This window comes from Camelus bactrianus, chromosome 13 (genome assembly GCF_048773025.1).
Source record: "Camelus bactrianus isolate YW-2024 breed Bactrian camel chromosome 13, ASM4877302v1, whole genome shotgun sequence".
NCBI lineage: Eukaryota > Metazoa > Chordata > Mammalia > Artiodactyla > Camelidae > Camelus > Camelus bactrianus.
In genome coordinates this window covers 21,329,831-21,357,704 of record NC_133551.1, presented here as the reverse complement: position 1 = coordinate 21,357,704, position 27,874 = coordinate 21,329,831, and the positions used below count along the sequence as shown (strand labels likewise).

The 27,874-nt window shown below is 36.0% G+C and overlaps 1 protein-coding gene and 1 pseudogene across 3 annotated transcripts in view; both read left to right on the top strand.

Moving 5' to 3' along the window:
• MIGA1 (mitoguardin 1) overlaps nt 1-27,874 on the top strand; it is a 74,598-nt gene that overhangs the window by 32,120 nt on the left and 14,604 nt on the right. For all 3 annotated transcript variants that reach the window (XM_010963372.3, XM_074376189.1, XM_074376188.1), the window contains exons 8-11: nt 14,960-15,060; nt 26,300-26,418; nt 26,656-26,728; nt 27,408-27,494. In XM_010963372.3, the coding sequence (XP_010961674.1) occupies nt 14,960-15,060; nt 26,300-26,418; nt 26,656-26,728; nt 27,408-27,494 (380 nt within the window). The remainder of the gene's footprint in view (nt 1-14,959; nt 15,061-26,299; nt 26,419-26,655; nt 26,729-27,407; nt 27,495-27,874) is intronic.
• LOC105075566 (small ribosomal subunit protein uS17-like) lies at nt 15,067-22,584 on the top strand (annotated as a pseudogene).

The window sequence follows — 27,874 nt, the reverse complement described above, 5'->3', positions numbered from 1 at the left end:
TGATACTCCTGTTGCTAATTTAGTACAGAGCACGCTGGAAATATTAGAACTAATGCTGAGAAAATAAAAGAGCAGAATTGAACCCAGAGCCCTTTTGTTTTAAAAACTTCTGGCAGCCTGGCTCTGAAGTCACAACCACTCTAATGCATTCCTAAGCCAATATCATCTGTGTTAAAATAGGAAATATTTTTGATATCTGAGAAGGAAGTAATAGTGATACAAAAAAACTTTACTACAAATACTTCGTGTTTTAAAGCATTCTTAGAAACAAACCTTATTATAGTCATTTATTGTGGTTTGAAACTATGCTTGAGAAAAGAAATATAGTACAGTAGTTGTCTGTCAGTATGTCTTTACTTTTATAGGAAAGTAGCTTTAAATTAGGCAGAATTTGAATTATGTTTTAAGGCATGAATTCCTTGTATAATGTAATCACTCTGTATTCTTTAATTCATCTTTTGTTATGTTCTGTACTTATATTTCCTTAACCATTATAAATTAGTGAATTATTAATGAATGTAGTTCTGTATTTGCTCTTAAACATCAAAAGTTTACTCCTGGCTTAAACGATAGTTATTTGTTCTATTCTTATTTTAAAATGAAATGAAGATTTGAATTAGTTCTCTAATCAAAAAAGCACATTTTCTTTTTCACTTACATGACTGTTTGATGTTACATGCAAGGTGTTGAAATCACTAGAGGGCAGCACATTTTATCTGCATACGGGATGTCTGTGACTCATAAATGCCATTCTGTGCTGCTCCTAGCACGGGGAGTTAAATTTAGGACACCACTATTTTTCTGGCATGCTTTGTATACACCTGCTCCTGTAACTCAGAGTGAGACAGAACACGGAGGTTATGCACAGAGACTTGAAGTAACATTAGTGTGCGTTTCCATTCACCTGCACGTTCTGGCTAACAGCATCGAGAAGTGTTATTATGTTTATTTGTAGTTTCTGTTTTTCTGATAATTGTAAAATTCTAATTGCTAAATTATAACTTTGTAATTGTAATTTTTGAAGGCTCAACCCAAAAACTCTAATATGATTTGACAGTATAACTTAGTGGTTAAGAACACATGCTTTGGAGTTAAACACATGGATTCAAATCTGGCTCTACCACTCTTACTGTAAAACCTAAGCAAGTTCTGACCTTTCTTAGACTCATCTTCATCTGTAAGCTGGAGGACTATATTAGGATCACCTTCATAGAATGGTGAAGGTGAAATGAGGTAACGTGTAATACGTGCAAACACTCATTATCCATTCATATATATTCTAGCATTTTTATGAGGCCTCTTCTAAGGTTGTTTAAAAACTGTATGGTTACAGGTAGATGAATGTCACATGTTCATACCTTGTTTTACAAAGATATTGTTCAAATATATGCTCCAGACAGCATCTTTTTTTCTGGGAATTTGATTTTTCTCACATTACAATAATAACATAAATTTGCATTTCCTAAAACAAGGTATTTAAGCCATGTTCAGAGTTACTCATTTGGGAAAGTAAAAAAAAGATGCTCTTTGTAAATCTACTTTTTCTCTGTGTTAGTAAACTGCCACCTGAAGGACAAATACTCTTTTGTTTGTTTTGTTTTTTAGATAACAGAAGTTTACTTCTTTTTTTTTTTGTTTGTTTTACTTTTTTTTTTAATTGAGTTACAGTCATTTTACAATGTTGTGTCAAATTCCAGTGTAGAGCACAATTTTTCAGTTATACATGAACGTACATATATTCATTGTCACATTTTTTTCTCTGTGAGCTACCATAAGATCTTGTATATATTTCCCTGTGCTATACAGCATAATCTTGTTTATCTATTCTACAATTTTGAAATCCCAGTCTATCTCTTCCCCCCCCGCCCCCCCCCAGCAACCACAAGTTTGTATTCTATGTCTGTGAGTCTATTTCTGTTTTTTATTTATGCTTTTTTTTTTTTTTTTTTTTAGATTCCACATATGAGCGATCTCATATGGTATTTTTCTTTTTCTTTCTGGCTTATTTCACTTAGAATGACATTCTCCAGGAACATCCATGTTGCTGCAAATGGCATAATGTTGTCGGGTTTTATGGCTGAATAGTATTCCATTGTATAAATATACCACATCTTCTTTATCCAGTCATCTGTTGATGGACATTTAGGCTGTTTCCATGTCTTGGCTATTGTAAATAGTGCTGCTATGAACATTGGGGTGCAGGTGTGTTTCTGAAGTAGGCTTCCTTCTGGATATATGCCCAATCCTAGTCTTTTGAGGAATCTCATACTGTTTTCCACAGTGGCTGCACCAAACTGCGTTCCCACCAGCAGTATAGGAGGGTTCCCTTTTCTCCACAGCCTCTCCAGCATTTGTGAAGGACAAATACTTTGTAAAAGTATTTATTCTAGACGTAACTGAGATTATTGACTTCCCTTCATCCCTGATCTTGCCATATGCATAGGAGGAAAACAAAAAATGATAAATGGATATACTCCTTGCCAGCACATCCAATTACCTGGTAAGTTCTGTCAATTCTGCCTCCATAGTATAACTTTCATTCGTTCTCCTTTTTCTCTGCACCCTCGTTATAGTTCTCTTGGATTTAATAATCCCCTAATTAGGTTCCTGCCTCCAGTCTCTCTCTCCGCTGGTAGATCTGCACCATGTTTCCGGAGTTATCTTCTTGGTGCTGAGGTCTCTCATTTTATCAGCCCAGATTCTCAGGTCTCTTTTCTGACTTGTTTGTTTTACTGTTTCCCATATATTCCAGCCAAACTAAGTCTCTTCCAGAACTGAAATTCCTCTCTAAGATTTTAGTTTTATAATAACTATCCCCAGGTTTTTAGTAAATTTTGTTTTTCTTTTCTGGTTTTTTTGTTTGTTTGTTTGTTTGCTGATGCTGTTCCTTAGCATAATTCAACATGCTGTGAATCATTTTTTTCTGCCTATAGTGGAATCTAAGCTGATTTTTTAAAATGTATGTTATTACTCTTTTTTAAAAAAAAATTTGGATAACTAGTTGCCTCAGCATTATTCATTGAATAATGTATCCTTTTCTCACTAATTTGAAATGCCCCCCTGTCATATGTCAAATGACTATCTTATATGTGTGTCTTTTCTGGACTTTCTGTTTTGTTCTGTTAGTCTGTTTGTCTGTTCCTGCGTTGGTTTCAAGTGTCTTGATTACTGTAGCTTTATATAGTTTTATAATGAGTCTTGACACCTGACAGGGTGAGTCTGTTCACTGTGTTCTTTTTAGGAATTGCCTTGGCTATTCTTAGCCCTTTGCTTTTCCATGCGAAGTTTAGGAGTTTGTCAGGTTTCATGAAAACCCCTCTTGGGATTTTGATTATTACATTGCATTTATAGGTCAGTTTATGGGAGAATTTGCATCTTCATAATATTAATGTTTCTATCTACAGATATGATATGGCTCTTCATTTATTTAAATCTTTGTTTTTCATAATTTTTAATTAATTTTCTCTGTGGAGGTCTCATATATCTTTATTGCTAGGTCCCTTATAGTTTTATTGTCATTGCACTTGGTACCTTTTTAAAATTTACATTTTCTACTTTTTTGTTGATGGTGTCTAAAATGTTGATATTTGCTTTTGAATATTATCAACAATCCTTATTAACTCTTGTTAGTTCTGACACCAGTAATTTGTCAGAGGTTCTTTTGGAATTTTTATCTAGGCCACATATCTATGAATGATAACGTTTATTTTTCTTTCTTTCTTCCCAACCCTTATGCTTTCTTCTTCCTTTTTTCTCCTATCTTACTGTTCTGGAAGGATTCTTGGAGTCCTTTTGCCTCTGAAGAGAGCTGTGTAGAAAGGAGGACCGTGAGTTAGATGGCCCCACTACATTGGTCTTCCAGTGAGGTGCGACAGTGTTGATGACAGGGACTCATGAAGACTGCTAAGGCAAACTATAGCTTCAAAGTCAGCTTGCAAGTATTTACTGTTTGCTTTATGCCTTATACGTGATGACATTTAGATGAAATAAGGGCTAACATGTCTGTTTTCAGGTTCCTTGTGGTCTGATTGGCCAATTAAGACTTACTTTTATGAAGCAGTTAGAAAGCAATACCATGCCGGTTAGTGTATACCTCAGTGCTGAGCTGTTTTGTGAAACTCGGAGCCTAAGCTCCCTCCACAAAGCAGAAGAGCCTTCTTAACTCTTCTTTCCCACCTCCATTTTTTCCCACACTTCCCAACTGAAGTGCCGCAGCCTGTTTAAGAACATAAGATAAGATCTTAAAAGTAAACCTATCTGGTTTGGAACATGTGGTTATCTTTGGTTATCTGCTGCTGTTTTTTGCTGAATATCTGAGTATCTGAAATTCATCTGGAGACTTATTTCATGAGTTATCAGGTAAGAAGAAGATATGTACAGTACTATTTTCTGCATGATTACATTGTTTTTCCTTAATAAAATAATTATGTAGGGGAAGGTATAGCTCAAGTGGTACAGCACATGCTTAGCGTTCAATCGATTGAACCCAGGATCTCTTCAAAAAAAAAAATAAATAAATAAACTTAATTACCCCTTCCTCAAAAATTTTTTTGTAAATTTAAAAAAGTGGCTGTAAATGGGTGATAGATTCACAAATGTTTATTTTAGTATTTTGATTCAAAATGCACTTCTGTGCCATATATATACTTTTTGTACATGTCAAATCATATAATAAAAGTATACATATCTTTCATGTTAAACAGGAATTTATGTTATTTGAATTATTTTCGAAAAAATTAGACTTTAGTTGGTCACAACTAATGAGAGATTGATAGACTCTGGTATTAATACCTAACACCAAGGAATGGTTTATACTTTAGGAGATTTCTGTTATCACTGTATCAGGCAGAGTATACATCATTGCATGGTTTGGTAGTTTATCCCGGTAACAGTACATTGAGGAGTTAAGATTATTCTTTACTCACTTTGGTTATGCTGTTAGGGCAGGACCAAATTGCTGAATTTATTGTTTGTGTAAAAATAAACCTGATTAACAGCAAATGACATTTACTCACAGTTTCTTGGGTACATTACTTAGTTGATATGATTTACATGAATAAAGTTCAAGGGTGTTAATCTACACTTTAATTAGATTTCTTCTGAAACTAATTAGGCTTTATAGTTTGTAAGCTTACATTTTCTGTAAAGAATAGTATGTATTTGCAACAGCAGCATTAGCAGGCAACTCTGAAGCCATAAGTTTGATAAATGTTGTTTTTTTGGCTGAAGCAAAGGACTTTGAGATTCTTTTATACTGATGTGTAGGAACAAATTTAGCCCTTAAAAACAAACCAGGAATTTTTGTAGCTTAACAGCATTGCTTTGCATATTTCAGATATGTGTTGAGGCCTCTTTATAATTTATTTTTGAACAGAATGAACTCGTAGAATATTAGATCTGGAATATTTATTTAGCAAACGTGTGATTGCCTACTATATGTCAAACATGGCATAAGGCACTAGAAAGACGAGGATGAAGACTATTTCATTTTTGCTTTTAGGCAGAGTCTAGTTTTGGAGGTAGGCATTAAAAAATCATATAGCACAGTACAGTAAGTGCTGTCATAATGTGTTTAGAAGGTGCTATGGAAACACCAAAGAAAAGCGTGACACTTGAGGAAAGATGGCCCAAAAGGAGCATGATTGAGAAAAGGGCATTCCCAGTGGAGGGAACAGTGTGGGTCAAGGTTTAGAGTGGAGACTGTTTAGGGAACAGTAGGTTATTTGATATGTCTTGGAGACAGTATGTATAGGAATGTGGAGGGAAATGCATCTAGAAAGATGGGCAGGAGATAAATCATGAAGGTCCTTGTTTTATATCTTTAGGTTAAAGGGAGCCACTGAGAGTTATAAAAATTCATGATCAAATTTTATGTGTTTGCAGGAGATCCTGGAAGGGTTGACTGGTCTAGTTTAAGTACTTTATCCATCTTTCTTTCTGCTCTCTTATGCATAGAATTTCATTGAGACAGTGAGACATCCTCTAAGGGAAAATTAGAGTTTTTTCCAGCCTAGTACTGACTGTACAAATTCGCTGGCAGAGAACATGAAAAGGTGTAAAGTGAGATCTCCTGACCGCTTTAGAGACATTTTTCTTTTTTTTTGGTAAGCAGCCAGCTAGAACATTTGGCAGTTTTGAAAGAGCTCGGCAGTGAGAGGAAATAACCTCAACTTATCATCTTGAGTCAAATGTCAGACAGCCTAGAGTTGATGTTCTAAGCCCTTGTCCTTTCCTTTTCCTGCAGAATCACTGTGGTCAGAGGATAAACTCCCTGAGGGTTTATTTTTAGGGAGTGGCATGAATTACAGGCTTAACTTGTATACTCAGACCTCTAAATATACGGAGTGCAAATTGCAGAGCATATGAGAAATTTGCCCTGTAATTTCCTCTCAATGCTTAAGACTCATAGTCTTAATTTCAAAGTGTTTAATAATACTACAAAATGAAGTCTAACTGGTGTTATATATGCAAGTCAAAGTAAGTTCAAAGATGAAAGCAGTAATGAAAATTGGGAGGGTGCCAGCTACAAGGAAAATTCCTGCTGCTCGCCTTCGCCTTTTTTGTGTTCAAGTTACATCTTATCCCCTTAGATTTCTAAGTCTAGGACCTGCACTAGCCCATCCAAGGCCTTTGTTTGATTTAGATACAGGACCATGTAGCTCCTTGGGAAGGGCATCTTTGTAATGAGAAGAAGGTTTACCTTCTTCCAGGAAGATGCAGGCCCAGGATGTGGGCTGGAGTTCTGCCCCGACTTGTCCCATTGGCCAGGGGACTTTGTGTAGTGTACAGAGTGCCCTGCTGTCCTAGTGGCCCCGTTAAGGTCTCTAAAACTGCAGACCTGCTCTTAAGTTACTTTTTGCATCACTTTGGGTTATCCAGTTACTTCTGTTCTTCTACTAAGACAAGGTAGAAAATATTGTTACTCCTTTCTCTTTCTTTCTTATTATACATGTTGCATTGGGAGCTGTATTTCCCAGTTAGGAATCACAATTGTTGGCCAGTCCTGGCATATAGGAAGTTTTGATAAATAGGGAAAGCCAGAGACAACTGTTGGGGAGCTCTTCTTTTGGGTAGTGCCATATCGGGCTGTTTTTCATGTATTATTTCCCATAGACAAAACTGTGTAAGTTACAACACAAGAACTAATCAGATGTCCTTTCTTTTCTTTCAGTGGATTTCACTGTTGCTCTTTTCAGTGTTAAGGTGCATTGAGGTACAGTAGATCTCTTGGCTCACTTAGTTCTTTCACTTTCTGAAATTACATTTTTTTCCTTTCAGTTTTATTGAGCTATAATTGACATGTAGCACTGTGTAAGTTTAAGGTGTACAGCATAATGATTTGACTAACCTACATCATGAAATGATTACCTCAGTAAGTTCAGTGAACATCCGTCATTTCATACAGATACAAAATTAAAGTGATGCAAACTCTTAGGATTTACTCTTCACAATTTTCATATATGACGTACAGCAGTGTTAGTTATATTTACCATGTTGTATGTTACATCCCTAGTACTTATTTATCTATAACTGGAAGTTTGTACCTTTGATTACCTTAAGCCAGTTTCCCCACCCTTACGTTGTTCTTGGTTTTTGTGTTCAACTTTGTTTTTTCTCTCAAACTATTTTTTAGCATTAAAATAAGTAAAAATAAAAAATTATTCACAGTATGGATGGAACAGATAAGTCAGAAGATAAACAGCAGCAGTAATTTTCTAAATTTCTTAATTGTTTTAACAGATTATAGCAGACTCTGGAAAATAGCTTGTCTTGTTAGCAGCAGGAACTTTTCCATTTTTAATAAAACCATAGAAAAGACAAGGTTCCAAGTCATATTTAAACTGCTAAAAATCGTCTGGAGAATAGCTGCTGACATAGAAGTCAGATGACATTGAGACATTTGGCAGGCTTCCTCTTCTTGCTGGTGTTATAAAATCCACAGTGGACAGCCTGGATTTTAAAAGAAGAGTGGCATCTTTGGAATCTCCACTAGAATCTGCTGAAGTTAAAATAGACCTGATGCCTTCTAAGTGACAGAATATAGAATGTGCCTGGGGATGGCGAGGTGAGACATGCAAAAAACCCAGTTGGACTGGTTTAAAGAATTAGATCCAGGCCTGAGGTTCCAAGAGTTGAAATGTCTTCTAGTTTTTTCTTTTTCTTTTTATAACTTTCAAGCAAATTTTGCTTTGGAAGAAACTTAAGTAATATGTGAGTTATGAGATTGTGAAAGAAGGAGGAAGGCTTGACTCCAGTCAGATTTTTGGCCTAAAATATATTACTGTTTGGTTAAAAGTAAACATTATACTTGCAGTGTTCTTCCAAAGATGAACATAGTTTATGTCTACACATGAATGTTTTAAAAGTTCTGGGTGATTGAGATGGGTAAAAAAAAGTTTTTAAAAATTTTAGATTTACTGTTTAAGAAGGTTAGAAAAAAAGTTGGCCCACTGAGAGCCAAGGAGGTAATGTATGATGGTGCATTTTTTATATTTAATCACCCATTTATATGGAAAGCTTTCTTTTAGGCACTTCTAAGGTTAACGATGAATCCTTAAGGGGCGTAAGCCGCATATCTCAGGTTTACAAGATAGTATCATAAGTTTAATTAATTTAGTGCTGGGTATTGGAAAACTGAGAATTTTAACAGTGCCCTGAAAACAAGTTAAAGTCATTTAACAGGCAAAATGACCCAGGGGAAATACATGAGAGGTTTTAAAATAGAGATTTTCATATGGGAATGGTCAGTTTATAATAACAAGTTTTATTTAATTTATGTGAATAAATAGTTAAGTTTACACTTTGTTCCATGCTCTATTGAGAACTGTAGGAACCATCAGAAAAAAAAAATGAAAGAAAAGTAAAAGGGAAAACTTAGAAAGTTCATGCACTTCAGTTATTTCAGTCCTGGTAGACAGACAGGTTATATATTCAGGCAACAAATAAATAAAAATTCAGGTAGTGTATTAAAGGGTGCATTCTTATCTTTTGTGTAATAATTTGAATAGCTAACATTTATCCAGTGCTTATTTTAAATATACTGTCGTCCCTGCTCCCTGTGGATACCAAAATCCATGGATGTTCAAGTTCCTTATAGAAAGTGGTGTAGTATTTGCATATAACCTGTGCACATCCTCCCATATACTTTATTTATTTATTTTTTTTACATTTTTTTTATTGAGCGATAGTCATTTTACAATGTTGTGCCTCCTCCCATATACTTTAAATCATTTCTAGATTACTTATAATACCTAATGCAATGTAAATATTACGTAAGTTGCAGGAACAATGTAAACGCTATGTAAATAGTTGCTGGCACTCAGCAAATTCAGGCTTTGCTTTTTGGAACGTTCTGGGACTAAAAAAAAAAAATTCCATCTGCGGTTGATTGGATCCTCAGATGTGGAACCAACAGTTATGAAGGGCCAACTGTATTGACTTGTTTAATCCTCATCTTAAAACTCTGGGAGGTAGATTTTATTCCATGTTATAAATAAGAACACTGAGGAATGGAGAAGATAAGCTTACTCAAGGCTACATAGCGAGTAAGTAGCAGAGTCAGAATTTGAATCCAAGCTGTATGGCTCCAGAACCCGTAATTTTAATACTTTTTCTGTACTGCTTTACTTAGAAGCAAAAAATCAGATAATTTTTGGAGGATGCATGCAGAGAATAGTACTTGAACTGCATGTTATAAAACAATATGTGCTCCTGGGTAGCATGGGGCAAGGGAGCAGAAGGAGAGAAGTTTTTGTGTTGGAGAAGATGCAGGAGGAGCCAAACGCTTGAGTAAGGAATACCTGTGGCAATATTAATAGCAGAGAAAAATTGTTTAGCACTTACTGAGTGCCAAGGACTATGCCTTCACAAATCTCTCATGTAATCCTTAGGACAACTCTGTGAAATCAGTGTTATCATCCCCAGTTTACTCAGGTAGTAAATAGCAAAGCTGGGACTAGGATCCAGATGCTGGCTGGCTGACTCCAAAGCCCATGCTTTTCCCCACTGCATTTACTCTATGGCAAGTGGGAGTATTGTGAATGTACTCAACTAAAGTTGAGGGGTGTTCTAGTGATGAATGGAAAGATACGTAGTATGATCAGAGATTATGGAAAGCTTTGAAAACCAGATAAGGAACCAGTGAAATTTTTTATTAAAAATTTTTTTTCTTAGTTACAATAAAGTGTTCTTGTACATAATAATTAGCCTATTCCTGTCTAATAGTTACACATATTAAATGAAATAAATAGTCTGTGAAAGAAAGCACTTAACAGAATGCCTTGGGCATGTAATAGTCACTCAAAAAATGTGAGTTGAATCTGAATCCTTTAAAGAACTTGTAAGCTCTTTGCACAGTAGATAAGATACGAGAAAGAAATGCTCCAACAGTGCTGGCCAATAGAAACTTTAAATTTTCTAGTAGCCACATGAAAAATGAGAGAGGTGAAATTAATTTTAATAATGTATTTTCTTAAACTCAGTGTATAGTAATAGGATATTTTATATTTTGGGGTACAAAGTTTTCGAAATCCATTGTGTCTTTTACACTTGCAGCACATCCCCATTCTGTCTAGCCACATTTTGTGTGCTGTCGATAGGCACATGTGGCTACCACACTGAACACCACAGCTCCATTGTCTCACAGCATGGAATCTGGTGTCAGATGAGCTGGGTTTGAATCCTGTCATTCCATTTCTTAACTATGTGGGTAGGGACCAGTTATGCAACTTTTCTGCCCTTTAGCTTTTTTATATATGTAAATTTTTAAAAAATTGCCTACCTTAAAGGATTATTGTGAGGATTACGAGATAATGTATGTGAAGCACATAATTTGGTTTCTGACAAGTAGTAAATGCAAAATAAGTGTTTATTAATCACACTTTTATTGTCATTAGATAACAAGCATCTCGTAGTTTCCATGTCTTCTTCCTGCAAATAGTTGATTATCTCCAGCCAAAGGTTCTCACTTAAAATTGTAAACCATTCAGTAAATAGCAAAGAAAGATTGATGAGCTGGGAGAAGAAAGTTTATGAGTGGTATATATGCATGGCATCAGACTCTCCTACTGCTACTGGTATTTCCTAGGGTTCAGATTAATTATTTTCAGTTTGCTGTTGTGCTTAACAGACTTCTCAGATCTTTTGACTTTTGAGTCATTATAGATGCTTCCTCTATCAGGAAATAAAATTCACATCTAATAATAATTCACAGCTTGACTGCCAACATTGAATTACAGAAAGTTTTTTTTTTTTTTTTGTCTTTTCTCCTCTCAGCTATTTGGGGCCAAGATATGTAGATATATTGGTTTTTTTCTTTCCTTCTATTTAAAATCCTTAGAGAAACAGTACACAAAACAAAAAAGTACAGTGATTTATCACATCTTCTTGTCTGACTATTATATAGATTAAAAAATGAAACATTGCTGACTCCCTAAAAGATTATTTTATACCCGCTCCCATTCAATACCCTTACTGCCTACCCCCCATATTAACTGCTGTCCTGGTGTTCTTGCTAATTCCTGGTTTTTCTTTATAGTTTTACCAACTAAGTGAATAGTCCTGATCACTGCAGTTTAGTTTTGCCTGCTTTTAAATTTGATGTGAATGAAATCATACATATAATTTTTCACTCAGCGTATCATGAGATTTGTTCATGTTCCTGGACATAGCAACAGTTTATTCAGTTTTACTGTTGTACAGTATTTCGTTGTATGAATATACCACAGTTTGTGTATTCTGTGGTAGATGGACAATTGTTTTCTTTCTAGTTTGGAGCTACTATAACCAGTGCTATTATGAACATTCTTATGCACGTAAGCATGCATTTCTGTAAAACACACCAGAGGAATAGAATTGCAAGGTCATAAGAAGGCGGTCTTGAACTTTCATAGATAACGCCAAACTTTCCACAGTGGTTTTTACCAGTTGACATTTTTACCAGTGATGTGTGAGAATTTCCATTGCTGCACACCCTTTAAAAAATGGCCATTTTCCCCCAATTTGATCATTCTGGTAGGTGTGTAATGGTATCTCATTGTGGTTTTAGCATTTTGTTTCCTGCTAAGAAAAATTTGGTAGCAATTTCTGGAAATATTGACTAAGATAAAGCCTTTGGATTTCAATTGGCTGTGCTGTCCATGTCTTTGAATAATAATCAAGAGTTGATAATACTTTTAGAAAGAGTATTTTAAATTTTAATTGGGTGCATGAAAGCAGTTAATTTGAGATATTGTCCAGTATTCTTTCTTTATACTTACTGGCTTATCTAAAAAACAGATGTATTATTTCTCTTCTTAATTCTTAAGCTGCCATTCCAGGAATCATAACAATTACTGAAATGAGAGGTATGGTCTGTCGCTTATAAAGTTGGGTTTAATGAATAAAACTTTCCAGTTCCTCCAAGCTGTTTTTCTTTGTTAGTTTTTTTTTTTTAAGTGAAGTACAAGCAGGGTAACTGATCTAGATGACATTGAATGACTGATTCCTGTTGAGTGAAGTAAAACAGACTTTTAACAGCTCATGGGTAATGTCTGAAAGGTAAAGAGACCCAAGATAAATGTCTGTGTTCCATGCTGAAAATAGCAAAAGGTATATGGAACCTAGATTTAACTTAATTCGCTTGTAACTTACCCCACTTTAAATGTGCTTTGACATAATGAAAACTGTACTATCATTTCTTTTTTGCAGAACTAATACTAATAATGGAAAATAATTAAGAAGATAAGAGCTTGAAAGTTGTAAATGTTGATTCAATTCTGTAGTTAATTGATCTGTCAAAGTTTGTATATATGCATTTTTGAAAATCATATATGTGCTGAAAAGAGAATACTGCAAATTTTTCTGGATAACTCAGTATCCCAGAATACCAGTTTTATAACTATTTATAAGTGTAAAAGTTATGTTGATCTTAAGTTTGATGAAAAAATTTAAATTTCTAAAGGAACATGTCCTTTTGAAAATAGAATAATTTAACCTCAGATTTTGTTCTGTTAATAATCATTTAGTAGTAGGATTTTAAACTGACAAGTCAGGTACTTTAAAAGGATTGATGTAAGCTTTATTTGAAAACAATTATAATTTAATGTTGAAAGATGTGTGCTTAAAATGTCAACTATGGTCCCACCAAATGTAAAGTAGAAAAGTATATGCTATGTGTATGGTTTTGTTTTTTTGTTTTTTAAAGAAGCAACAATGCAGTTTATTTTTGTGTGTCAGGAACTATCTCACAGACATTGCTGTCAAAACCACGTTATCATTTTAGTGTGGAATTCTTTAGAAGCACTGGCGAAGTCAGCTCTGGAAATTGGATGCACTGAATGGGTGGATGCCATCAATGGCAAAATTCTAGAAGTCAGCCAGACCTGCCCTTGGGGTTGTCGCTAGTCTCTAGTCTTTGATTTCTAACTTTTGGCTCTTACAAACCCATTCTTTGCATTTCTGAAATCAAGAATCGCCTGAGAAATCTCTTCATCTGTGTTCATCACAAATGGACCATGTTGAACAACTGATTCTATTAATGGCTCCCCAGCAACTAGGATGAAGTAGCTTCTCTTGGGATCCAGCATTTGGGAGGAATTTTGTCTTTTGAAGAAGGCGATGTTCTGTCAAAGTTCAGCAGGTGTTTTTAAGAATGGGTGGGTCCGTGGACGTCTCTCTTGGTGTATTCGTGGGAGAGGGTGAGCTAAGAGTGTCCTTCTACTCCACCGTCTTGGCTGCTCCTGTATGGTTATTTTTATACTTAATATGAATGAACTTTGTACCAATTCACTCTTCTCCTTGGCTTAGAGCTTGGAATATAAATTGGTTGCAAAACTTGTGAGTTTCAACTAAATTAATGGTTTGGATTTTTAAAAGCTTTACACTTCTTGTAGAGAATCACAAAATGTCTGTTTTCTGGTAGTTGAATTTTTTAAACAGGACTTGGTATACTTCTGGTAAAAATAATGAAGTTTATTTTGGAAAAAATGATGGAGTAGAAATCTCAATGAATGAAAGCAAAAAAAATTTCTGGTGTCTTTTTAAAGAAAGTACAGTATCTGACAAATTTAGCAGATTGAGAATCAAAACAAAAAGCGGTATATATTTTGTCCTTTGCTTTTTCATACTTGCGATAAGATTTGGAGAATATCAGTTGTTTGCTACAGTGCAGTCACAGCTATAAGCAAATACTCCATTTTTGAAAGTTTAATGTTAACAGTTAGATCCCTGATGGTGGTATGTGAAGATACTGACATCCACATTCAGAATACTGCGTGCTGTTAATAGGTATCCTGTCTGGTAGGGTCAGATTAACCATCTGCAAATGCATTTAAACTTTTTCAGCCTTTTAAAATCATTGGGGCAGTTATATTTGACTGTCAGGTAAGCAGAATGAACATCAGGAACCTAAACCTGATCATTTGGGGCCTTTCAGTGTTTTAAAGTAGGTCTTAAAGACCAAAGAAATCAGGTATCTTTTGGAATTATGTTAATTGATCTGCTTATCATAGGTGACTGGCCAGACATGTTATGCTAATGATTCATTCAATTTGAATGAACCTACCAGTTCTCCCAATTTGGGCAAGGCCACTTGCAACTTAAATTGCTCTGTTTCAGGCTATCTTTGGTATATACTGATTTTACCGTATATAATTCAACTCCAGTTATTATATATCAGCTTTAATTACATTATACTCAGAAGTTTTTAAAATCTGAAATAGTTAATCCCTTTTTAAAATAAAAATGTCTTCTTTACCGCACTTTCTTCTCGGCTTGGCAATGTTCAGAAACAGCTTGAATCACTTTGAGAATCTTGTCAGATTATATCCCATTGATTTGTATTGTTTTCCTTTTAGATTCCAGTATCCTAAATAGAGACTGAAATAAAATAAAAAAGAAAAAGAAAAACGAGCTATAGAGTATGAAATATGGCAATGACAAGGAATGTCAGTTTCTAAACTTGCCATCTTTTACTTTTAAGATAAAGATACAGATATCACCATGAAGGGGAACGTGGATGACTTTGGCCTGCGGGACACCTTGAGTGTTGCATCAACCGATTCTTTTGCTTCAGCAGCAGAGGTAGGACATGTATGTTCCTAATGAGGATTCCTTATTCTTTCTCAGCTGGGGAATACAGTTTTGCCGTTGTGTAGTAATTCAATTCAGTAGCCATTTATTTAGTATCTGCTATGTGGTAGATACCAGGATACAAAGATGAATGTACCATGAACGTAAGTTCCCACGGGAGCTTGGAGTCTCTTTAGAGAGGTGGACATGTAAACACAAACTTTAGGTGGGCACTCTCATATACTGTGGACTATGCGTGAAGTGTTTAAGTGTCTTAATGGAAAACAGTTCACTTTATATCAGGAGTCTTACAAATATCCAGATTGTTTAGCTCAGAAATCATACTTCTAGGTATTTTTTCCAAGTGATGAGATTCAAAGATTTATATATAAAAACATTCACTGTGATGTTTTTAATTATAATGAAAAACTGGAAACAATCTAATGTCAAGTTATGGAACATCCATAACTTGAAATATTATAGTGCCATAAACATGTTTCCAATAATTTTTAATGACATGGGAACGTATATTAAGGGGAAAGAGTAGTTCGTAAAGCTTTATAAAGAGTGAGATTGTAATTTTGTATTAAGAAAAATATGCTATACGGTATATTATGTAAATGTTTAGGCTGAGGGAAAAAAGGCTAGATATAAATACACTAATGTGCAAGCAGTGGGGATCGCTGAATGACAGATTTGTGGATCATTTGTTTTCTGCTGAGATTGAAATGTTGTATCCAAAAGAATTGCTTGCAAAGTAGTCATCTTTTCATAATGTTTTCTACTTGAAACAACTTTCAAAATCACATATGGCCAATTTTATCTTAGAATTATTTCATTTTTATGTAGATTTTGGATATTAATGCTGCCCTTTTTCATACAAATAGTATCACACATCTGTAACTGATGTGTGAATTCACACTCTACTGTGGAAAGCTTTAGGTATTCCAACATCCTGTACCCTAAGCCTTGAGTCTACGTTTTTTAAAGCTGTACTGATCATAATCTTCCATCCTCTCAGGATTTTTCTGTATATTTTAGCTATTGCTTACAGTATCCTCTCCTGAATTGTTTATATTTTTCCTTATATTTTAATACTTGTAAGTTTGCAACACATAGAATATATCTACTTGTTTTATTGAAAAGCTGTTTCCTCTTCTTTCTACTATTTGATATAGGCAAACTTATCTTTCTGTTCTTTTTCCCCCCAGCTTTATTGAGATATAATTGGCATATAACATTGTGTAAGTTTAGGGTATATAAAGTGATGATTTGATACAGATATATTATGAAATAATTACCACAATAAGATTAGTTAAAACTTCCGTCACCTCACATGATTACCTCTTTTTTTCTTTTTGGTACAAACATTTAAGTTTTACTCTCTTGGCAACTTTCAAGCATATAATATAGTACTGCTAACTCTAGTTTCCATGCTGTATGTTAGATCCCCAGAACTTACTCATCTTCTAACTGGAAATTTGTATCCTTTGACCAGCATCTCCCCATCTCCCCCACCCCCACCCCAGGCCACCAAGATGCAACCACTATTCTACTCTCTATTTCTGTGGGTTTGGCATTTTTAGATGCCACATTTGATGCCATACAGTACAGTTGACCCTTGAACAACATGAGTTTGAACTGTGCAGGTCCACTTATATGTGGATTTTTAAAAATAAATACATACTACATTATCTGCACTTGGTTGAATCTGAGGATGTGGAACTGTGAATGCTAAGCGCCAACAATGGGACTTGAGCATCTGAGGATTTTTGTATCCCAGCAGGTCTTGGACCCAATCTCCTGAGGAAACTGAGAGATGACTATTTTCAACTGCACAGGGGTCGGCCACCTTAACCCCCATGTTGTTCAAGGGTGAACTGTATTTGTCTTTCTCTGACTTACTTCACTTAACATAATGCCTTCAAAGTCCTGTGCAGTCTGTATTGTCGCAGGTGGCAGGATTTCCTTCTTTCTCATGGGTGAATGATACTCCATTGTGTATGTATAAATATAAGTATACCACATCTTCTTTGTCCATCATCCATCCATGGACACTTGAGTTGTTTCCATTTCTTGGCTATTGTGAATAATGCTACGGTGAACATGGGAATGCAGATATCTCAAGGTAGTATTTCAATTCCTTTTGATATATACCCAGAAGTAGGATTGCTGGGTCATATGGTAGTTCTGTTTTTAATTTTTTGAGAAACTTCCATATTTTTTTCCATAGTAGCTCTGCCCCAATTTAAATCTCCACCATCAGTGCATTAGGGTTTCCTTTGTCCACATACTCACCAGTGTTTGTTATCTCTAGTCTTTTTGATAATAGCTATTCTATCTAACAGGTGTGATGTGATACCTCATTATAATTTTTGTCTGCATTTCCCTGGTGATTAGTGATGTTGAGCACCTTTTTATGTCCCTGTTGGCCATTTGTGTCTTCTTTGGGAAAATGTCTGTTCAGGTCCTCTGTCCATTTTTCGGTTGGATTTGTCTTTTTTTTGTTTTTACTTTTGAGTTATATTGGTTCCTCATATATTTTAGATACTAACCCCTTATCAGATAGATGGTTTGCAAATATTTTTTCCCTTCTTGTATGTTGCTTTTTCATTTTGTTGATTGTTTCTTTTGCTGTACAGAAGCTTTTTAGTTTAATTCAGTCCCATTTGTTTATTTTTTCCTTGTGGCTTGTGCTTTTGGTGTCATATCCAAAAAAATGTTGTCAAGACAGATGTCAAGGAGCTTTTTCTCCCTATGTTTTCTTTCAGGAGTTTTATGATTTCAAGTCTTATGGTTAAGTCTTTAATCCATTTTGAATTAATTTTTGTGAGTGTTATAAAATAGAGATCCAGTTTCATTCTTCTGCATATGGTTATGCAGTTTTCCTACTACCATTTATTAAAGAGACTGTCCATTCCCCTCTGAGTAATCCTAGCTCCTTGTCAGATACTGGTTGACCGTTTATACGCAAGAGTTTATTTCTGGTCTCTTGACTCTCTTCCATCAGTCTGTGTCTTTTGTGATTACTTTGGCTTTGTATTATTGTATGAATTCAGGAAGTGTGACCTCTAGTTTTGTTCTTTCTCAGGATTGCTTTGGTTTACTTGGGGTCTTTTGTGATTCCATACAAATTTTAGGATTTTTGTTTGTTTGTTTCTATGAAAAATGCCATTGGAATTTTGAATCTAGATTCATTGCAATGAATTTAAAGATGGCTCTAGGTAGTATGGACATTTTAACAATATTAATTTTTTTGATTCATGAACATGGATATCTTTTTTTAAAAGCACTAATTATTATCATTATTATTATTTTTTTTTAATGGAACTACTGGGGATTGAACCCAGGACCTTGCACATGCTAAGCTGCAATGCACTCTGATACTGAGCTATATACCCTCCCTCCATCACAGATATCTTTTCATTTATTTGTGTCTACTTCAGTTTCTTCATCAGTCTTACAGTTTTCACTATACAGATTTTTCATGTCCTTGGTTAAATTTATTCTGAAGTATTTTATTATTTTCATGCTGTTGTAAATGGGAGTCTTCTTAATTTCTCTTGTTTTTGATAGTTTGCTTTAGTGTATAGAAATGGAACTGACTTTTGTGCCTGCAACTTTACTGAATTCGTTTATTAGTTTTAATGGTTTTTCGTGGAATCTTTAGGACTTTCTGTATGTAAGATCATATCATGTACAAACACAGTTTTACTTCTTTCTTTCTGATTTGGATGCTTTTTTTTTTGTTTATTTTTCTTGCCTAATTTCTCTGGCTAGGATTTCCAATTCTATGTTAAATAGGAGTGATGAGAGTGGGCACCCTTGTCTTGTTCCTGATCTTAGAAAGCTTTCAACCTTTCACTTTTGAGTATGATGTTAGCTATGGCATGTCATATATGGCCTTTGTTATGTTGAGGTACATTCCTTCTATACCAATTTGTTGAGAGTTTTTATCATAAAAAGATGTATTTTGTCAAAAGCTTTTTATCTTTCTTTCTGTAGACACTTAGTGCTAAATGGTTTGTAAGGAGAATTGCTAGTTACTTTGCATTTTTTCCACTGTGAAGAAAAGCATATGTATTGCTCTGAAGTTTCTTTATAATATGCAGCCGTAAAAAATATTTTGCAAGGTATTCATTGTACTCACTTAAATTTGTGGTTTAAGTTACAAAGATTTGATAAATTAAAAAAAATCCCTTTGGAAAACAAAATGCAGGGGAGTGGGGGGTTATAGCTCAATGGTAGAGCACATGCTTAGCATGCACAAGGTCCTGGGTTCAATCCCCAGTACCTCCATTAAATAAATAAATAAGTGAGTAAGTGAGTGAGTAAGTAAGTAAATAAAATTCTTGAAAACAAAACAAAATGCATGAATACCACACGAAGGGCTCACTGTCTGAGATGCTTCTAGGGCATAAATGTGTGATCTCAGAATCTGAATGTTCCAGGGTAAATTCCTTTCTAAGAAATGTTTGTTAAATTATTTTTAATTGCATTTACTATATGCCAAACACTTAAAGATAACTTAGGAAAGGCTATTTAATGAAGAAAATGTGGTGCCAGCTGGTGCCTGATGAGGCCCTTAACCCCCACTCCTGGACCCTTCATGTGCCTGCATTCTTTCACAAGAGGATGCAGAACATTTTTGCTTGGTGTGTGCTTGGTGTGTGCTTGCCCCAGCAGAACTAACCACCACAAGAAATGGCTTATCTCACAGTACCCCAGGTGGACAGGCCTCACTACACGTCTTGCCCTTAATGGGGCCATAAATCCCATTACTTAAAATAACCCCTGGCAAGTCTTACCTCACTTATAACCAGTCAAGTACCTGTGCACGAGCTGATCACGCAGCCCCTGCTCCTTGTGTGTACAACCCCTTGCTGATAAAAGACCCTGCGCATTCACCCTCGGCTCTCACAGAGGCACCTCTCACTGGTGTGGCCCGCTGTTGCCTGCAGCAGCGTACCTCTTAAACCTTTCCTTTGTTTCTGGTAAATTCTTTTACAGCCCACGACACTGGCCTGCTGTGTCCTCCAACAGAAAGTTATTAAGAAAATAAGATCAGAACTCCTTGGGAAGTTAAACAGTTTGTGATCATTCGAAAGCTTTATTCAGAATTACCAGGAAGAATTTTTGCCTATTTAGGTAAAAGCAAGTCCTGGCATAGGCTTTTCTCTAAGCTTGGTCAGTTATTTGTGAAAGTGATTAACAAGATTTTCTTGTGCATGCCTTACCAGACATTGGCTTGGAACCACAGCCTTTCTCCCCTGAAAAGTCTTTTTTAAATAGCCTTGGTGAGATATAATGCACATACTGTAAAATTCACTCTTTTAATGTGTACAGTGCAGTGGTTTTTGGTATATTCACGGAGTTGTGCGAGCTTTCTAATTCCAGAACTCTGTCACTCCAGAAAGAAGCCCCTACCTATTGGTAATCACTCCCCTTCCGCTCCTACCCCTGGCCCTAGGCAGCTACTCCTGTGCCTTCTGTCTCTGTTGATTTGCCTATCCTGGACATTTCATATAGAGTCAAACAGTGCATGGTCTTTTGTGTTGGATGTCCTTTGACTTAGCATAATTTTCAAGTTCTGAGAAGTCTTTTTAATGTTAGGATACCGCTGCATTGAGTACTGCCCTAACTTTTCCATCTCTGAAGGAGATTGTCATTTAATAGCTAGAAGCTAATACTGCAGAGAGAGTATTTTTAGCTGTATTCACTTTTTCTTAGAATGATACCCCTCTGTTTTGTGTGTCTGTGTGTTTAATATGTAAATTGTAGGGTGCTCTTTAAAGAGCAGATTTTATTTCTTACAATTCAAATACCTCTGCTCATACTCTAAAAGGAAGCTTGGAAAGCTTTTGCTGTGTCTGCGCCTCGCTGACTTGATAGTGGTTGTTTATAGCAGTCCAGAATTATCTCACTTCCTCTAGGGTCGATTTTGTCTCTTTATCTTGGGCTTTCATTCTTGTGTTGATCGTTTTCTTTTCAAATTGGAGAACTTACTTGGTGACTGGATTGATTTTCTTAGGTAGATTGTGTGGGTTTGTGGTACTGTTTTATGTTTGCCTGTCCCTTGAATAGGGGAATGGGAAAGCTAGCGGGGCTTCTTTGAGCTGTGTTGATTGGCAGGCTTTTCTTTAGGATGAATGGTCTGGAAATAGCCTAATGGTCGGGACACACCTGGGTACAGAATGAGGGCCTTACTTTGGGAGGCTCATCACCCACCCTAGCAGACTTACTTTCCTTAGGTAGTTAAAGTAATTTTTAAAGACAAATGTTCTTTGGTTGCAAATTTGTTTTTCTGTAAGCTGCCTTCCTATTCAGGGGCAGACAGTAGAATAAGATACAGGACTACTACAGTTGTTTGGACACAGACTTTTCATTTAAAAGCTCCCATTTTTCAATCCTCCTTCTTCAGTCCTGCCCTCGTACCTGCCCTCTATAAGCCTGGTGCTCTTTGAGGCTCTGCTTAGCAAATGTCTCCCTCTTGACCATATCTCCCCGTCAACTTATTCTGCGCTAGGGCTTCCTCATCTATTTCATCTGACCACACACTTCCAGTTGCTTTCCAGTTTTTGGAAATATATGTATCTTTCTTTTGCTGTTAGTATTGTTCCCACTATTACATTAGTTATCTGTTGCTGTGTAATAAGTTACCCCAAACTTGGTGTCCTAAAACCAATAAAATTCAGGTGTGGGTTGGGGGCTGGTGCCAAGGCTGTAGATTCTGTCCTGGTCTTCAGAGGTGTGTCCTGGAGAGCAGGACTCCTTGTCCCAGTTTGGGGGTTAATTCCTGGTGTCCTCAATTTCCTAGGGGTTAAGTCAAGTAGAGGGCATGTGTCTTTGTGTTAATCTAAGGTGGAGCCTTCTGAATCCTGGGGGTTCCACACTTGGAGTTAAGTAGGCTCAAGCGTTTTAGGAGTCACCTTCTTAAAATCCAAGGTTTATGGGGTGCTTTTCTGGAGGTCTTGGGCCTTAGGATTAGCCCTATGAGAACTGGGTCCTAAGGGCTAATATCCAGGGAGACTGTCATTTTGGTATTTAATTTTGAAGTTGCATGTATCAGATAAGGAGTGACTCCTGGACTGAGCATGCCTACCACAAGCAGCAGACACCTTCATTCAAAGTAAAAAGAGGGTCCTGCTTAGAGAAACTGTCAAGGAGAAGCTCCCACAACACAAGAACATTGATCTGGGCTTCAGGGCACCTGGGGAGGCCACTGAAGGCAATAGAAATGCCCTTTTACGGGTAGCATCTCCATCTGAGGGCAGGTCCTATCTGGCGTGGTGACCAAGATGTAGATGCAGAGGACTGTTGTCGTCTGCCAAGACAACCTCCACTACATCCAGAAGTACAGCCGCTTCTAGAAGTGCCATAAGAACATGTCCATACACTGTGCCCCTGCTTCAGGGACATCCAGGTTGGTGCCATTGTCACAGTGGGCAAGTGCTCGCCCCTGGGCAAGACTATGAGTTCAGTGTGCTCAAGGTCACCGAAGTTGTTGGCACAAAGAAGTGATTCCAGAAATCCTGAGACTGAAACACCTGCCCATTCCCCCAAACAAAGCATTGTTCCCCATTCAACAAAAGAGTAAACATTTTTGTCTCATTGTTCTGAGGGCCAAGAATTTGGAAGTGGCTTATCAGGTAGTTCTGGCTTGAGGTCTTTTGCGAAGTTGTAGTCAGGTACGTTGGCTGGGGCCACAGTCATCTGAAGATTTCATTGGAGCTGGAGAATCTGCTCCCAGCCTCACTTAGATGAATGGCAGATTGGTGCTACCTTATTGGTAGAAAACCTAAGTTTTTATGGTTTTGTAGACTTTTCAATAGGACTGCTTGAGCCTCTCCACAGCATAGCACCTGGCTTCCCCGAGAGAGTGGGACAGAAGCAGTGAGTGTCATGATCTAGCCTCAGAAACCACACTCCATCATTTCCACAGTATGTTACTGGTTACACAGGTTAGCCCTCTTCAGCCTGGAGTGAAGCATGAAGTACCGGGAAGGGAGGGTCCTTGAGGGCCATTTTAGAAGGTGGTTATTATGGGTTTATTTCCTGTTTAATTTCTTTTCTATTAGTGTGATAAGAAATGTATTCAGCCTGATTTCTTTAACTGTTAAGTCCTATTTGTAATTTAGGTGGTTATTTTGAAAGGAAAATGTAAATGTGAAAAAATAGTCCATATTAAAATCGAACTTAACCTATTTTATGACCCAACTTATAGTCGTTTTAGGACTTTGGTCATTTCTTTTATGGTTGTTTAGAGGCTTTTAATAATATTAAGGCTTTTACAAATATTATTTCACATTCAGCAAAGTCATTGCTTCCCGAGAAAGATAAGGCCCAGTCCCTCTTGCCCCTCGTGGAGGGCGAGGAGGAAGTAATTCAGGATGTTTGAAATCTTCAGCTAATCCCAGAACGTTGTTTTCACTGATTGGTTCATCGATGGGTTTTATCTATTTTGTCTGTTTTTATTGTTCCTATTGTTGTTAACTTGTTTGATTTCTTACATGGTCATTTTTATGGTACTTGTGACTCGTGTTACTTTTCTTTCTGAAAATATTAAAAAGAGTTTTTGAAATATGCCCTTTTAGGAAAAGAATAATTTAGAAATAAAGGACATTTCAGTTTTCAGTTAGCAAAGAAAAGAACCCTTTTTCACGGTAAATTGCATGTTTCCATATGCTGGGATTAAACTGTTACTGACTTCTGCTTCTGAAGTAACATCTCAGCTCTGGTGAAATGTTAATATTTTTCTGATAGCTTTTTAAAAGCTTTTGAGAATTTTGTAAAAAAAAAAAATTCTTCCTATAAAATATATTCTAAAATGAGAATTTAAGCCATCATTTTAGTGGTTTGCTTTTTGCTTTAAAAATTCTAAGACTGATGATTTAAATAAATGTTTCTGAGCTGTCATTGTCTCGGGGAGAGTTGGTGACGCTGGCTAGCAGAAGACCTTCTATGTGGTGTATTTTCACAGCTGCAAGCTTATTTCAGGAGACTTATTTGGTGATCACTGAAGCCAAATCAACAAATGAGCAAGATAGACTAGTAAATCAAGACTTGACTCTGGAATCTCTCATTGTTGAATTTGTTCACTTCTTATTAGTATAAATTATTTTGTGTAGAGAGTTTCCTCCTCAGAATTTTTCTCTACTGGTAGGTGTCCATAGATTCTGTTTTGACAGTGGCACAAAACTTTAAACTATTTAATATTTAAAGAATTTCCATTCTAAGTAATTTTTTTAAAGTGTTAGCTTTTTTTTTAACCTCAAAAACACTTTCTCTTTTGTGTAATACATTTTTCTTAATATATGAGGGGAAATATTACTTAAAGCAAACAATATATAATGTCAGATATTGTCATTTTTGTTTACTTTTTTTTTTTTTTTGCCTGTAGACTAATAGGCATATTTATACCATCCTAAATATTTCTAATGCTTAAACTTCTTCTCCTTTGGACTTTTGGATAAGGCTGATGGGAGGGTATGTATAGTTTGGTATTTAAAAGTTCATAAAGGGCAGGGAGGGTATAGCTCAAGTGGCAGAGCGCATGCTTAGCATACCCATGTTCCTGGGTTCAATCCCCAGCACCTCCTCTAAAACTAAATAAATAAGTAAGCCTAATTACCTCTCCACAAAAAATAAATAAATGAGTTTTAAAAGTGCATAAAAGCTCTGGAATAAATTTTAAATTCTGCCATTTAGCTGTGGGACTTGGGGCAAGTTCCTGCTGCTCTATATCTCTGTTCCTTTATCTGTAAAATGTGGTTAATAAGACCACCTACTTTATGAGAGATTGTAAAGAAATGAGATAATCAAGTTAAAGCTTTAGCATAGCACTGGGTACACATGAAGGATCAGAACTACAGCATGGAGAAACACTTCCAGAATAGTAGAGTAAAAACCTCCAGAGATCTCCACAAAAGCAAGGAAAACACTGGCAAAAATCATCAAAATCAGAATTTTCAGAACTCTGAAAATTAAACGCTTGCAAAAATTCAAGGCGCATTTATTCAGAAAATGGTTGAATCTCTGTAAGAGCAGTGAACTTTGAATTTTTAGTTTGTTCTATTCCCATCCCTCTCTCCACAGTTAGTCTTGAAAACCAACAGCCTCACAACTATGGTAACTGTCAAAATCAGGGGACCAGCCGCCCCTGGCAGAAAATAAATGGCTTTGGAGCTTCCCAAAAGTCCCATCACTAGAGAATTGTCACTATTTGACCTGTATGGCAGGTCCCTGCAAAGCTCCATTCTCAGGATTTGTGTTTATTTGACCTGACTTAGAGCTTGCTTCTGTGCAAAATTTCTGTCCCTGGAGCTTTTGTTGAAAACAATTAGTGCTAATTGTTTAACAGTGCAGTTGCCTGAGGTTGGGGTTACCAGTGGGACTAACAAGATGGGCTGACCACAAAACTTAAAAGGAAAAACTGGGCAATGAGGTGTTTATAGGGAGCTTGGAAAAGCTCCAGGATATTCTTGGGAATCTAGAAGAGCCACAAGCATGTGCAGGGTTATTATACCTGTCTAGGAAAGACCTTAGAAGTCCCTAACCTCTCACCTCTGGCTGACCTTGATGTTCTGCATAAAACAAAAAGTTAAGACAGACAAAAGAGGAAAATGAGTAATTGTCATTTATCAAAAGTAGAAACTTTTGTGCTTCAGAGGATACCAGCAAAAAAGTAAAAAGACTGGATGGGAGAAAATATTTGTACATCATGTATCTGATAAAGGTCCTATATCCAGGCTATATAAAGAACTCCTACAACCCAACAATACATGGACAAATAAACCAATTAAAAGTGAGCCAAGGATTTGAATATATATTTTTTCAAAGAAGATATACAAGGGCCAATAAGGAAATGAAAGATGTTCAGCATTATTAGTTGTTAGAGAAATTTAAGCAACTTCACATCTACTAGGGTAGCTGTAATAAAAAAGATAGACAGTTATTTTTGTTGGTGAACTGTAAGATACTGCTTTTCCATGCATCCTGTGAATTGAAGTAGTTGGATCCAAAATGAATTAAGCTTGTTAATGAAGTTTTACTCTTTTTTTTTTAACAACAAAATAAAGTGAAATAAAATGAACTCAGATCTTATAAGCCATAAAATCTTACTGAATTACTTTCACAGTTTAATCAAAGTGAGTATATTAGCCAGATAGTAATATTAGCAAGATCCTATTTTCTGTCTTTTAGTTTTTCTCCTTATATCAGTGTAGTCTGTTTTAACCCACTGTATTCTTAGCTTGCAGAACACAGAGAAGTGCGGCATACCTACAGTCTGGAGTCTCTTTGCCACTGCCCTTTTTACGAGGAAGCCATGCATTTAGTTGAAGAAGGAAAAATTTACTCAAGAGTGCTTAGGTACCATGTTTGTCTTTATGAAAAGGATTAAGGTACTATTGCTTTGTTGGTCTGATATTTATTTAAAATGTTTATGAAAAAAGGGGAAATACGTTTTTAGGCTCAAAAATTTTTTTTTACATATTTTATCAGTATTGAAAAGACATGTGTTTTTTATGAAGGTCCTGAGCCCAAATATGTAGTAGGCTTGCTTGATCCTGAATGCAGTTTAACAGTTGTTTCCCGTTTATTACTTAGAACTGAAATGTTGGAGTGCCTAGGAGACAGTGATTTTCTTGCCAAACTTCACTGTATTCGACAGGCTTTTCAGGTATTTTTTTTTTTTACATTAAGTGACTTCACCCAGCCACTCATCCCCACCCTCATGCTGTAGAGTCCAGCTGCATATAAGCAGAGCAGCTCTCTACTTTCTATTATCCTTATTCCTAATGGCAAATAAAAAGTCTTCCAAGTTAATTTTTCCTGCCTGCTTTCTCCCTTCATTTGTCTTCATTTGTCATTGTCTTCTCCTATGACTTCCCAGGTCTGCCACATTCTGCCAAACAGGACGTTTTGATGCTAGAGATGTGTGTGTTCAAATGGCTGCTTAAAATAGAAGTCTTCTTTCTTATAAATTAGTATGTGTTCTAACATTTTTCATTTGAGTCAGTTGTGAAATCATTGGTTTCCTAAAATGAAATAGGGTCATTTAACAATAAAATTATCTTTATTTTTCTATGTTTTGAAGCTATATAATGTTTATTTTGGATTTTCTAATATTGTTAAGTTCAGATTTATCTCCCTTTACTCTCTTATTAATATAGGTTCAAGAACTCTTTATTTTAGTAAATTTGGACTTTTTCTGTGGTTTTCTTGCTGAAATAGTGCCACATACAATACGTTGACTGTATTAGGGTTATTTATGCATAGATGTGCTGTAACGTCAACTGTCCATTCAAATTAATTACCAGTCTCTTTTTTTCTTTGTTTGCGGATGGATATTTTTTCAGGTAATTCTTTCAGAAACAGCCAACAGGATATTCCTTGCTGAAAGTGGAAGGAAAATTTTATCAGCATTAATTGTGAGAGCACGAAAGGTAAACTTGTTTTGTTGGCAAGTTTTTTTACTGTTGTTTCAGTTGAACTGAAGATTAAAATACATTACACTTTTAATAGGAGAGAATGTTTTGTAGGTAGTTGCGAAGGCTCATATATTAAAATTTTTTAAAAGATTAAATAAATAAATAACTCCCCACAAATAAATAAATAAATAAATAAGCAAATAAATAACCCGAAGACCATTGATTTCTACTTGGGTTGATTTATTTTCTAGGTATAAAGTTCATGCTGTTTTGATCAAGTTGATAAATTATTCCTGGGGCTGGGGGGTATAGCTCAGTGATAGAGCATGTGCTTGGCTTGTATGAGGTCCTGGGTTCAATCCCCAGTGACTCCATTAAGGGGGGAAGAAAATGAA